Genomic DNA, 12,534 nt, shown 5'->3' with positions numbered 1-12,534 from the left:
GTTTTCTGGTTTTAAAATAAAATGATGCAAAAGACAAGTGTTTCTGCAGCTTGATTAAGACTTAACGGAGCTTAAAATTTGAGCCGAAGAAAAAATATCACTTTCGCGGTGAGATGCAACATTCAGCCAACTTGGCTGCAGCCAGCTAATCATCTTTCCAGACACCAGGCTGCAGAACGGCACATTTACAATTGACTTTTTCCTCTGTGTTGGTAGAGATGCCCAACAAAAAGTAAATTGCTTTAAATAAGTAACATAATGCTTGATATGAGCCCAACTTTTGCCTGAGACACCGCTTTCTATCCACAAGAATCAATAAGTTTTAATCTTGGAACAGATTTGTCTTCATTCTTCTAAAATCGTGTAAATTGTCATTTCATGTTATTCTAATGATGGCATCATAACTTTTTTTATTGGCTCTACACTTAAACTTAACTAAGCTGCTTCACCGAGGTGGTCTTGAGCGAACAATACAGTCATGGATTTCGAGTAATAACATTGAGTTACTACAGCATGCCAAGGTGTGAACCCCTCTCTTTAAACACTCGCTCATACACAGCAAGGTCCTGAATCAGAGCTACTTTGTTTGTCAGCTCCTCTGCATGCCCAACAAAACTCAACACCAGACAAAATGGCGTTTGAGCCCTTCCCACTGCCTTACAAAAGGATAAATGCTGCATTCTAGTGGAAGCTGAGAGAAACTCAGAATGAATCTATAAAATTATCCAGCCCATAAATTCACGATCATAACAGATTCATATTTAAAGTATAAATCATAACATTTATTGCAGAAATCCAGGACTAGTGAAAAACACAAATGGTAAAGCAGGCGAAAACCCACAAGTCCTCATAAATATATTCAATAGACTGACATCAACATATTGTTCAGCATAAGGACATTGCAACATGATTACAATGATAATTCTAACTTTTAGATTGTTTCTTCATTAACAACTTCCCTTTAGGTTTGAGTAAAAGAGACTTTTTGTGCTCCTCCATTCTTTTGGCTTCTTCCTGTTTTTCGCTCCACGCCTCCATCCCTCTGTCCACCTCCGAGTTCAGCATCACGATACGTCTCTGCAAGAAAGATCGCCAAGGTTACAGACAAAAGCATGGAAGAAACACAGAAAGAAGATGATGAAAAAAAAGGCAAATATGTTGATACGCACTGCTAAAACTTCCCTCTCTTGCTTTCTTCTCAGCTGTCCCTTCATTGGAGGTGCCAGTCTCCCATCTGTCCAGATACACAAACAAGAAAAAACACAAAAGAAATTACAAAATGCGTGAGAAACAGATCAAAACATGGTAACCTTTTTCACTATCGCAAGCAGATGAGAGGCATTAGCTAAATTACCCTGATTTTAAAAAGATGAAGTGAATCAAGTCAAGTGAATTAAATTATAGAAATAAAGAGCGTGAGTCACTGTTGACCTTTTGTGAGCTCTGAATTAAGCCTCTGTTGCTTGAAAATACCATCTAATATCTGTGACTCCATAAAAAAACTAAAGCCTAAAATAAACAATACCGGCAAAGGACCAATCAGGCAGATCTGTCAGAGGGCCATATTCTGTGCCGCTTCGGGAAAGTCCATGTCTGCAAGCAAACAAAAATGTTATGAAATTAGAAATGAAACAATGGGATAGTGATGAAGGAAGTGTTGCTGGAAAACAAATGCAGAAAATGGGAGGACTTTTGGCTAACAGGAGCTACTCAGCAAATTTTTAGCTTCATAGCCATATATAGCTCAACCTTGACAAGACTGAACTCCTTTTCCTTCCAGGGAAGGGCTCTCCTACCCAAGACCGGAGTAGGACAATTGACAACTCTGTGCTAGTCCCCACCCAAACTGCTAGAAACCTGGGTGTGAAACTTGACGCCCAACTCTCCTTCACTGCCAACATTGCTGCAACTACCGGATCGTTTAGATACGTGCTGCATAGCATCAGAAGGCAGCTCAAGTTCTGGTTCAGGCTCCAGTCATCTCACGTCTTGATTACTGCAACTCCCTCCTGGCTGGCCTGCCTGCATGTGCCATCCGACCCCTGCAGCTCATTCAGAACGCAGCAGCTCGACTTGTCTTCCACCTCCCCAAGTTCTCCCACACTACACCGCTCCTACGCTCTCTTCACTGGTTACCAATTGCTGTCCGCATCAAGACAATAGTACTTGCATACAGGGCCACGAACGGATCAGCCCCAGCTTACATCCAGAACATGGTCAAACCCTATACCCCAACCCGCGCACTCCGCTCTGCATAAGCAAACCTGCTTGCTGCACCCTCACAGCGAGAGACAACTAATCACTCAACAAAACCCCTGCTGTCCTGGCTCCTAAATGGCGGAATGAGCTCCCTATTGACATCAGGACAGCCAAAAGTCTACTCATTTTCCGCCGAAGACTAAAAACACATGTCTTCCGACTGCATCTCATCAACAAAAAACAAAATATATATATATATATATATATATATATATATATATATATATATATATATATATATATATATATATATATTCATATTCTTAAAGCTGCACTTTCATATGACTCTTTGTAGTTTTGCTTATTTAAAGCTAATGTACTTGCAATTACTAGTTGTTGTCTGGAGTTTGCACCTTCAGGGTTGAAAGCACTTAATTGGAAGTCGTTTTGGATAAAAGCGTCAGCTAAATTACAAATAATCTACAAAACACTTTATACAACCTGTTTTAGCATATGCAGTCATACTACCCAAGACACGTAAACAGACTTTGAGGTGTACAATCAGGAATTTAGTCGTTTTTAATGCAATTAGTTATTACATTTGGCAATACATTAACCAATGTGTCCCTGAGCAAGACAGTTAACCCCTAGTTGCTCTGACATATATAGCAATTGTAAGTCGCTTGGGATAAAAGCGTCAGCTAAATGGCATGTAATGTAACATGTAATGATAAGCCACAATGTCTTCTGGAAAAAAGGTCTATAGCTAATGCAGCCTCATACACCAACAGCATCACTCAAAAAACAAGCATCCTTAGTAGGCCTGTGCATACTCACTTTTATGTTTATGTGTTGTCATTTTTCCATTGTGAGCGCATTGCATGCTAAAAATGAGTTAAGGGATGGGACACAGAATTAGTGATTCAAAAGTGAACTTACTCTTTCCTCCATTTCTCTCCGGCCTGTACTCCACATGTCGTGCTGAACTGCCTGCTGGAGTGCCTCAACACTGGAAAACAACAAGTACAGAGACAAAACAGCCCTGAAGTCACCTCTAGACACCCAGGGTACACTTTGAGGACTCCATTTTATGAGCAGACACAGATCGGTAGTCCATACGTAAAAACATGTGTATGTGATACTTTCTCTCCTTAGTGTGTCAGTTGAGCAAAATCGTGCAAAAATATCCATAAACAGAATAAAGGCAGCTTTATTAAAGAGTTTGCATGACAGCACTGTTAGCAGCAGCGTTAGCCTTGATGCTCGTTATTGCATTTACCGTTACGGTGCTTATTCAAACAGGCAGCGGCAGTACAAGACGATATTTACAGCAGTGAAGCTCAACTTTAAAGTTATAACGGGCCTCACACACACAACAGATTTAGTGAATAACCTCTGGCTCACCTGAACAGCACAATGTCCTCACGGGGGCCGCCATATTGTCTGCACACTTCTGTATTGACCACCAGGTGGGGCTAAAGATCTGTCTCTTCTTCTTGTTTGGAGTTTTACGGCAGCCGGCATCCGTAATGTTGCATTGCTGCCACCTTCTGGGACTAGTCTTTTACTGTGCCACCTTTTTCTATTGGTGAGTTGTATTGAGTGTCCACCCAAATTTATCACATTCAGGACATTGACCATACTATTACCCAGACCCAGATTCCCCCCTCAGTGCAGTATCTAGCTCCTAGCAGCGTCCAGCACTATCTTAATTATTTCTGACAATAAATTATCTTTGGATTATTTTCACATATATTTTACACATTGTTTTGTTGTTAAAACTCTGTTTCTCTCTTTCGCTCTTTATTCAGTCATTCAAACCTGTTTCCATCCATTTTCTAAAATTTTAACAATGAGCAAACAAGCTCGCTCTCTCTCTCTCTCTCTCTCTCTCTCTCTCTCTCTCTCTCTCTCTCTCTCTCTCTCTCTCTCTCTCTTTCTCTCTCTCTCTCTCTGAGGCAACAGAGGGCAGAGGTGTGGTAGTGGCATTTACGGTCCAATAGGGGCCCAACAGCCAATTCTTTTGCCCCAGGGCCCCCATAACAGGGCCATACCGTTGGAGATCATTATTGAAATAGACTTTTTCCCTTTGTCTATTGTACGTTACCTGTTGCTATATGATTTTAATGTAAAACACACTGAGTTTACCTAATAGGCTATATACGCTACATAAAACTGCTCTGCTTTGCTTTTAGCCCTGTTCAACGGAAAGTAGGCCTATATGCTATTGACAGTGCTGATTATCTGCAAAGAGGCTCAAGTGGAAAGGAAATAAGCATTAGGGATTGCATTAACACATTAAAGGAGCACTCCACAAATTTTACATGTCAAAGTAAAGAGGCTCATCATGAGGAGTATTTTTCAGCCTGAGGCTCTGGGTGAGCTTTGTCAAGTCTAAGATAGTAGGTTATGTCTGATAATGTCATATAGTGATGTCATCAGGGTTACCTCAATTTGAGACTGGAGACTGAGACGTTTTGAAAGACATGGGTTTTAATCAGACAGGAAGGGTCTAATGCAGTGGTTCCACTTTGTACCCCTACGATTTATTTTGGGACCCTTGGGTGACTCCGACCCCTATCTTTGGAACCACTGGACTAATGAGGGATGTTATTGAGTTGCATTACAGGAACTGTATGACACAGGGTTTTTAAAGATTGACCCATGCTTTGGACTTAAAGTCAGGATATCAGAGCCTTCAATTTTGAACATTATTTTTTACCTGTCTCTCATGAGACCCCCAACTTAAAAAAAGAAAGAAAAAAAAGTACCGCCTTAAGTTTGGGTGCAGTTTTCTAATGAAATTACAAAAAACTAAAAACGTCACATTTCCAAGAAAAAAATGAACAGATCTAAGTTGTGTTGTTAAATGTTGTGTGTCTGCCATTTGAAGAAATAATTACACAAATGCACACTAATGGGGAAATACTGAGATAGATTGTGGAGGAGAGGACTTAATGTGTCTATCTGAAAATATTTTAGACATGACTGTGGAGCAGAAATGCAGACAGCCGCTCTTACAGCTCTTCAAAGTATTGTTTTTGTATGAAGTGCTCCACTGCTAAGCCCAGAAGAATTTCTCTGTTAGCTTTTCAGGCAAGTTCCCACTCGCAACCTGTGAGGTAAACGCTAGAGTCTGCTGCAGGGACTCCGGTGAACCGCAGAGGCCATGAAAAGCTCCATATGGAGGGGGGCCCGGGGCAGATAGAACAAGCCTATTTAAACACGCCAGGCCAAACAGTTACTTTATCAGGGCTTGTTGTGTGTTGGTGTGTCCGTTAACAAAACGGCCGGAATCGGGACTGACTATGCGGCCAGTAGCCTACTGAAATATTAGCGGGATGTTTACCCTGTATCCTCCTTGGAGAAGACAGACACGCCGAAAAAATTCAACAGTCGCCTCACCCCGCCGTGTCCCTCCGCGCATTCCACAGGCTGGTGGTACAATAAAGTAGTACCGTTGCCTAAACGACCCAGTTTTATATGATTTAACTGTAATGTATAATAACAGTGATTACAATTGTTGTGTAGGAAGCACTCATATCTTTCATTTAACGAAAAATAATAATAATATGTATGTACAACAAATAGTCCATTACAAGTAAAGGTTATGTAGCCTATTTGAAATTGTGCTTAGTATAAATACCCATTATGCAGATGGGCCCCTGCCAAGGTGTTAGGCTATATTATAGGCCTATATCATATTATTGTATTAGTATTGATTTATGAATGTGTATGCAGCACTTTAATGTTGTAGCACACTAATGTATGTTGTTGGTAGATTAATCTTTAATAATGTGTTTTAATAATAGGCCTATATGTTTTGTGTGGACAATCTTAATTTGCAAAGTAACTAATATATAAGTCTGAAATTAATGTAATGGAGTAAAAAGTAAAATATTCTTCTCTTATTTATGGTGTGGAGTAGAACTAGCCTATAGGCTAATATACCAGAAGCCTAAATTAAAAACTCATGTAAAGTACAATGGCATGCCTAAAAATTGAATTACAGTAGGCTACTTGAGTTAGCCTACTTTACTTGGTTACTCTCTGGTTTAAAACATTAAAGTTTGCACAGAATTAAACAGAATACATTATCAAGAAAGCAGCAGGCTTGGCTTGGATCATGGTCAGTTCAATGTTTGAGGTTGTGCCAAGCCACATTAAAAGGCTACTTCCAGTGCTCAGTCTACTAAACATTAACCTAATGGTTTATTTTGATGTTAATACGACTTTGATTGCAGAACTTTTACCTGTAGCAGAGTATTTTTAAACTGTGGTATTGTTGCTGCTTTCACTAAAAGATCTGAATACTTCTTCCATCACTGTCCACACATTTTAAGAGAAAACTACTGAAGCCATGATCTCAGTATAGCATTGCGTAGGTAGAAGTCTTTATTTTAAATGGCAGAAACTCGGTGGAAACATTTTTATTTTGGTTTGGCAATTTGACTCAAGATTCTGTGGCTGAAAGCTTCTAAGGGAATCTAGTGATTGGACATGTTGTAAAGGGCAGGTCTTGGCGGAGTGGACTGTGGTCACATCCTCTGAGGGAGTTTTTCGTGTGAATGACGAAAGAGCCATGGCTGATGGAAAGGTGTTCCGGTCCTGTGGGGGAAACGAACCTCCGCTGACTGATAAAGGAGCAGTGATGCGTCAAGCTGAACAAACCGACAGAACGCAAAGTGACTTTCGTTCACTGATTCTAGCTTCAAAATAAAAGCAATATATAGGCCTACTGCCGCTTTCATAAGGAAGCGAATAAATAATAACCATTTGGGAGTCACTATTGTGTATACATAAATGTGTCTAAATATTAAGCGGTAGCAATATCTTCTAGCCTATGTGAAACGAAACGAAAGATGTACTACAATTCGTTTAAGGGGTTGTTTCGTTTAAGGGGAGACACGTGAATAGGAAATTATTTGAACTCATATTACCATAAAACTTCCCTAGTTGATTACTTAAGACAATATTTTTATATTACAAGTTTTCTTTTTCTTTTTAAATATAGCTAGCCTATGAAAATGAGGCTTTATCTTGTGCTTGGCATAGTGTAGTACAATTAACACCTAAATGTGTATTTTGGATGTTTTATTTACAGTAGCCTGAAAGAAAACATGTTATATAAGCAAAAGAGCCCGAAATCTCAAAACCGAAAAATTATGTTTTTGCCTGAATGTCTCCCTTAAAATATAACGGTTGCCAGCCAGGAAGAAGTTCATTTTGAAAAGGGTTACCGGAAGTAGCTCTCTCTGCATAGTTAGCTCGACACTGTTTTAAAAAAGAGGGGGGAGGTAAGTAATTATTTAGGGGGAAGAAAGAAAGAAACAAAGTTGTCGACCGTGCAATGCACACGGGGAGGGATTTTATTTATTTCGAGCGACTCGTTTAGTCCAGCACCGGTCTGCTGGGATGGAAGTGTAACGGCGCACCGGTTTCCCTCATTTCCTTTTCTCTCTCTCCAAACTTCTCCGCTACTATTTCCCGGACAGGATTTCTCCTTTGAAAACGGGACTGATAAAAGCAGCCGAGCACAGGCGGATGGACGGACGGACGGACTGAGGAGTCTAGCGAGTGCCGTGTGTGTATGTTTTTAGTTGCCTGAGGTAAAGTTAAACGTGTTAACGTTATTTAATTTGTTCCCGATCACATTTCGCCCTGCGATGAATGGATGAAAAAGTCGGGTGAGTCGACTCTCTGTGCACAAAACGGATGTATTTTCTTGTCTACACTGGACCCACATGAAGTGGTGATAGCCTGCATCCCGCTGAACATCTCCGCTTTGTGCTTTAAAAAAAAAAAAAGAAGATAATTCAAACGGGAGAGACACCCCCACACCGCACTGGATAACCAAGATATCAAACCGACTTTACTGAAGTGTATTTCAGACAGTTTAACTAATGCAGATACAGATGTGGAGCCACATGAGGGTCCACAAAGGAGGCCCTCCACGACCATAGGTCACGCTGAAGTGTCCTGGATGTATGTTTCTCCTTTTTCCTGGCTGGATTGACTTGAACTATTAACCTAGTAATTGGCTAATAATCCAATGGATTCTTTCTCACCACAGCCTACCTGTGCCTGTGGATTTTCCACATTTGGGCAAACCAGATGACTCCGAGGACTTTAGTCATGTAACCACCCTGAAATGTCTTAAAAGTCTTATTTATCCATTTTGTATTTATTGTGTGTATATAATGGTATTTTTTTTTTTTTTTTTTAAGCTTTTGTGCTAGTTTCAAGGCCAGTTTTTTATTTCTTAGTAAGAATTTGAAAGCTGCCATTTCATCTGTTGTAGTGAAAACTGTAGATTTACTTGAACATCTTTGTTCTGCTCTATATCTACCCACACTGTATTGAGCACATTAATCTGTAATTTAAAGGGGGAGCTGTATCACTTGACTTTACCCAGACAGGCACCAAAAGGCTTCATCATGGACAGGCCGATAAGCAAGTTATTGGGGAAGTTAAAGCTAACTGACTCGGGCAGTGTGAAATTCAACAGTTCAAAGAAAAAACAGGACTCTGCCAACAACTCTAATAACAGCAACGCCAACACTGGCATCTCCGGAGGCAGCGGCGGGGGCAGCAGTATACCACCAGCTCCCAGCTCTGAAACTGCCTCGCCCTCAAGACCCGGCCAGTTCTCGCTTGCCTCTGCAACCACAAGCGATGTATGTGTTCCAGCGAGTGGGAGAGGAGGAGGAGGAGGAGGAGGAGGAATGGGAATGCCTCCCTCTCAGCTCCTCACCCCACCGTCATCTTCCTCCACGGTGGGTGCCATACCTCAAGATGGCGAGCAACCACTTCACCCTTCGACCTTGGCACCACTGAGGCGTCGCTCTCCCCAGCAGCGAGTTTCCTGTTACCTGGTTGAAGGCATGGATTCCCACCTGAGGCGTGAGTCCGGCCTGGGCCCTGAGTGTGACCCTCTGGGAGCGTTTGGCTCCAAGGCGTCCCTCAATCAACGGCGCTACTCCCTGGAGCTCCAGCAGCTGGTCAAACGACACCAGCTCCTCTCCCAGCCGCCGCCTCACTCTGTTCCTCCACCGTACTCTGCCTCCATGGGCTATGGGTCAGCCCCCAGGTGTGGTGGAGGCGGCATGGTAGAGCCTGGCTACCTCGCCGAGTCTGAGAGGCACAAACGTCTCTCTCTCCAGGAGGCTATGTTCTACAAACGCCTGAGCACGGGCAGTGAACTGTGGGAGAGTACCAGACCTGCATCCCTCTCTCATCCGCCACATCGCACATCTGATGTGACCGGAGGAGGTGTAGGAGGCTTCTTTTATCCCCCAGGACCTACTCTGAGCCCGTGCTCGTCATTCAGCCTCCAGGAGTCGCTGCTGGTCAGCCCCAGGTCCAGCTTTGCCTCCAGCACGGCCAGTGGCGGCGGAGGAGGAAGTCCCATGGGGAGCCGCTGCAGCAGCAACCGGACCAGTGGCATCAGCCTGGGCTATGACTCTCGCTACTCCGCCTCTGGAGGCCTCCCTCCACAGCAGCAGTCACCCTCCATGCAGACAGGGGGCTCTGCAGCTGGTTATGGAGCTCCAGGCAGGGCCGGGGTGACCCCCGTGGAGGCCTGGACACAATACCTTGAGGGAGGGATGCGTCCAGGGGCATATGATAGCCGACACTCCTACCCACCTGCTGTTGGAACTCCAGGAGCAGCGTGCTACCAGGCTGGTCCAGAGTGGTGGGAAGAGCAGCAGACAGGAGTTAGAGGCAAAGAGGGGGTTGTGATGGGAGACAGGGCCCGATACTCAGACCTGCCTGGCACCCGGTACCAGGAAGAGCTCACTCGACTTCTCCTGAGAGATGCTGCGCTGGCAGGTGGGGGGCTCCTGGAGGGCCTGATGCTGAAAGAGCAGTCTCTGGCCCTGACAGCTCTTTCCAAACCGAGCATGACAACACTGGGGCCTTGCTCAGCTGGAGGGCCGGGCAAACCTCAGGAGGATCCAGGAGTCGGATCTGGAAGGGAAGCCGTGGAGAACCGTCAGGAGTTCTTTGGTGAGATCCTTTTTAACAGTAGTTTTCAGGGTACATGGTGGAAAGAAGAAAGTTAGGAGAAAGGTAGGCGGGATACAAGTTAAACGGAGCTGCATTTAACACAAATTGTAAAACCGCATCCCTAATTTGAGCCAGTGCAGACACTGTTCATGCAAGGTATCCCATGCATTCATAATAGAGCGCTGGGTCACCCACCATCCACCCTCAGTGTGTTATTATTGTCCTCCTCGCTGCCTGGTGTCAGATCACAGGATTCTCTCTAAATGAAAGGGTTGTATGGATGGATGGATGGACAGATTAATAGTTGAAAGAGTGTATGGATGGATGGTACCTTAGAACCTGCAGAGACATGCAGGGTTGTAGCATGCGAAGCATAAAGGAGGTGGGGGGGGAGCGCTTCAGAAACTGATCCAGACAAGTAGATATGTTTAGCTGAAGAGAAGAAAGAAAAAGAACATGTATGACCGATATGTATATACTGATTTAGGTTCACACCTGTAGCCAAAACATCAGGCAGAGTCAGCTGTTGTTTCTGGCAGGCGTTGCCAATTTGCAACAGTGGGGTGCACATGGACGGCTAATGCAGCGTATCTACATGGCCATTAAACTGCAAAATTCTGCTGTAACACGCAGACACAAATTACATAGTTCCATATAAACACAGCTCCGACCATTACTGTAAGTCGTGTGTGTGTGTGGTTCTGTGTGGCAGGGTGTGTTTCCCCCAAGTGACTTCAGGCCACAGTAATGCAGTGTGTGTGTTTGTGTGTGAGTCATGTGTGCGTCCTGGTGTGTGTAATGCTGCCTTGGCGTGTGCAGGGGCGGTGTGCTGTAGCCTGTTTTCCTGCTCAGGTATGTGTGCCCAGAGGGGACATACAATACTGTACTCCTTTCAGCCATTAGGAAGAAATCAGAAGCTCTGAGCCATGGAGACAGACGCTCTGAGCTCAGCACACACACACACCTTAGATTAAATCCTTAAAATAAATTTAAAAGAAAGTTAAAAATGATGAATATTGCCCCATATACCAAGAAACAATAGAGCTAGATTTAGAGCTAATGCATAAAATAACAAAGGATAAACAGTTTTTGTTTTTGTCCCACAAGTTTAAAAGGAATAATGAGTACACAAAAATGACTCAGGTAATATGTCTTCTTGTGCTTAATAATTTAGTTATAAGCACAGAAATGAGGACAAATGCACAAATAATTTTTACTTTCTCATTTTCATTTAGTGCATTGGTGCTCAGTTTCTGGGCCCCCAAAAAGTCCCTGAATGCTCTCACAGGCACTTAAACCAACTATATCCCAACGTTTTCTATATGTAGCGCCTTTTAAAGCCTGGAGTTTGAGTCTTGGCTCTTTTTGGCTTCTGGCTTTGGCAGAGACTTGTGTCTGTATCGAAAGAACTGTCCAAGGGTGTAGGAATTCTTGATTTGTGTGGCACTCCCTCAGCCACATTAGAAAGGAAAAAACGCAGGCAGGTCCTTTAAATAGATCACAGAAATGCTGTAGCTCGGACCACCACACCACTTTTCCAATTTACATTTAGTGCCCTGACTAGTGCTGAACATGTACTTAGACTTAACTGTATTCTGTTAGATGACAAATACACAGAGGGGTTAGTTAGCTTTAAAGGTTTAAAATGTTTTTTTGTTTTTTTTTACGTGCTAATTTTGACCTTGAAATACTTATTACTTTCCTGGTGCTAACTGTTATGTCAGTTCTCATATCTGACACCAACCTGAAAAATGAGGGGGAAAAAAAGTTGAAAGGTGTGTTTGTTGTTTGGTTCCCATTTAAAGCCACTTTCTGGCCAAATTCTTACATTAACCAAACAATTATCCACCATTCGATAATGATTTGAAGGAAGCAGCAAAAGTGATAATGTTTGTAATTTACCAATTCTGTTTCCTGAAGTAGTTTAGGCTCCCAACATCAGACAAAAAGTGCCATCTTATTTAATCTCCAAATTGCTCCAATTGTGGGGTTTAAAGTAAAATTTAAAGGGAAGTCTTAACTGCAAAACTCCAGAAGAAAGAGCCGTCTATTTTCTGGAACGACTTGCCAAAAAGTCAGATCCGGTGGAGTTTCCCTTTTAATAACAGAGCTTCAACAGAGACACTTGAGTGGATGAGCAAACAGGCTGGCATGGGTAACTGGGTTTTAACTGTGTGAAAATCCCCTAGGTGGTGCGAACGAGAGGATTTACAAGTGTTGACACTTTGTGTGGAGTTGGATTTCAGACACATCCTCTTGGAATGCGTCGTAAACGAAGTGTTAAGAGCCGCTGAGCGATTACTCTCTACTAAATGTGTGTTTGTG

The 12,534-nt window shown here is 42.9% G+C and overlaps 2 protein-coding genes and 1 long non-coding RNA gene across 3 annotated transcripts in view; 1 reads left to right on the top strand and 2 right to left on the bottom strand.

Moving 5' to 3' along the window:
- Positions 1-754: 754 nt before the first annotated feature.
- mrpl52 (mitochondrial ribosomal protein L52) lies at positions 755-4,040 on the bottom strand. Its single transcript, XM_078275700.1, has 5 exons — positions 3,604-4,040; positions 3,139-3,208; positions 1,526-1,593; positions 1,170-1,234; positions 755-1,077 (listed from the first exon to the last, which is right to left on the bottom strand). The coding sequence occupies exons 1-5, from the start codon at positions 3,635-3,637 to the stop codon at positions 925-927; spliced, it is 390 nt and encodes a 129-aa protein (XP_078131826.1). The 5' UTR covers positions 3,638-4,040; the 3' UTR covers positions 755-924.
- A 4,387-nt stretch (positions 4,041-8,427) lies between these two features.
- The window catches only part of LOC144534047 (uncharacterized), a 7,147-nt gene continuing 3,040 nt past the window's right edge, over positions 8,428-12,534 (bottom strand). Inside the window, exons 2-3 of the long non-coding RNA XR_013503502.1 lie at positions 10,541-10,641; positions 8,428-10,217 (exon numbers count right to left, since the gene is read on the bottom strand). This is a non-coding gene — a long non-coding RNA (uncharacterized LOC144534047). The remainder of the gene's footprint in view (positions 10,218-10,540; positions 10,642-12,534) is intronic.
- The window catches only part of ajuba (ajuba LIM protein), a 6,718-nt gene continuing 2,813 nt past the window's right edge, over positions 8,630-12,534 (top strand). The window contains exon 1 of the mRNA XM_078275699.1: positions 8,630-10,209. Coding sequence (XP_078131825.1) covers positions 8,637-10,209 — 1,573 coding nt within the window. The 5' untranslated portion in view covers positions 8,630-8,636. The remainder of the gene's footprint in view (positions 10,210-12,534) is intronic.

Source organism: Sander vitreus, chromosome 19 (genome assembly GCF_031162955.1).
Source record: "Sander vitreus isolate 19-12246 chromosome 19, sanVit1, whole genome shotgun sequence".
NCBI lineage: Eukaryota > Metazoa > Chordata > Actinopteri > Perciformes > Percidae > Sander > Sander vitreus.
This window is presented reverse-complemented; position numbering and strand designations above follow the sequence as displayed.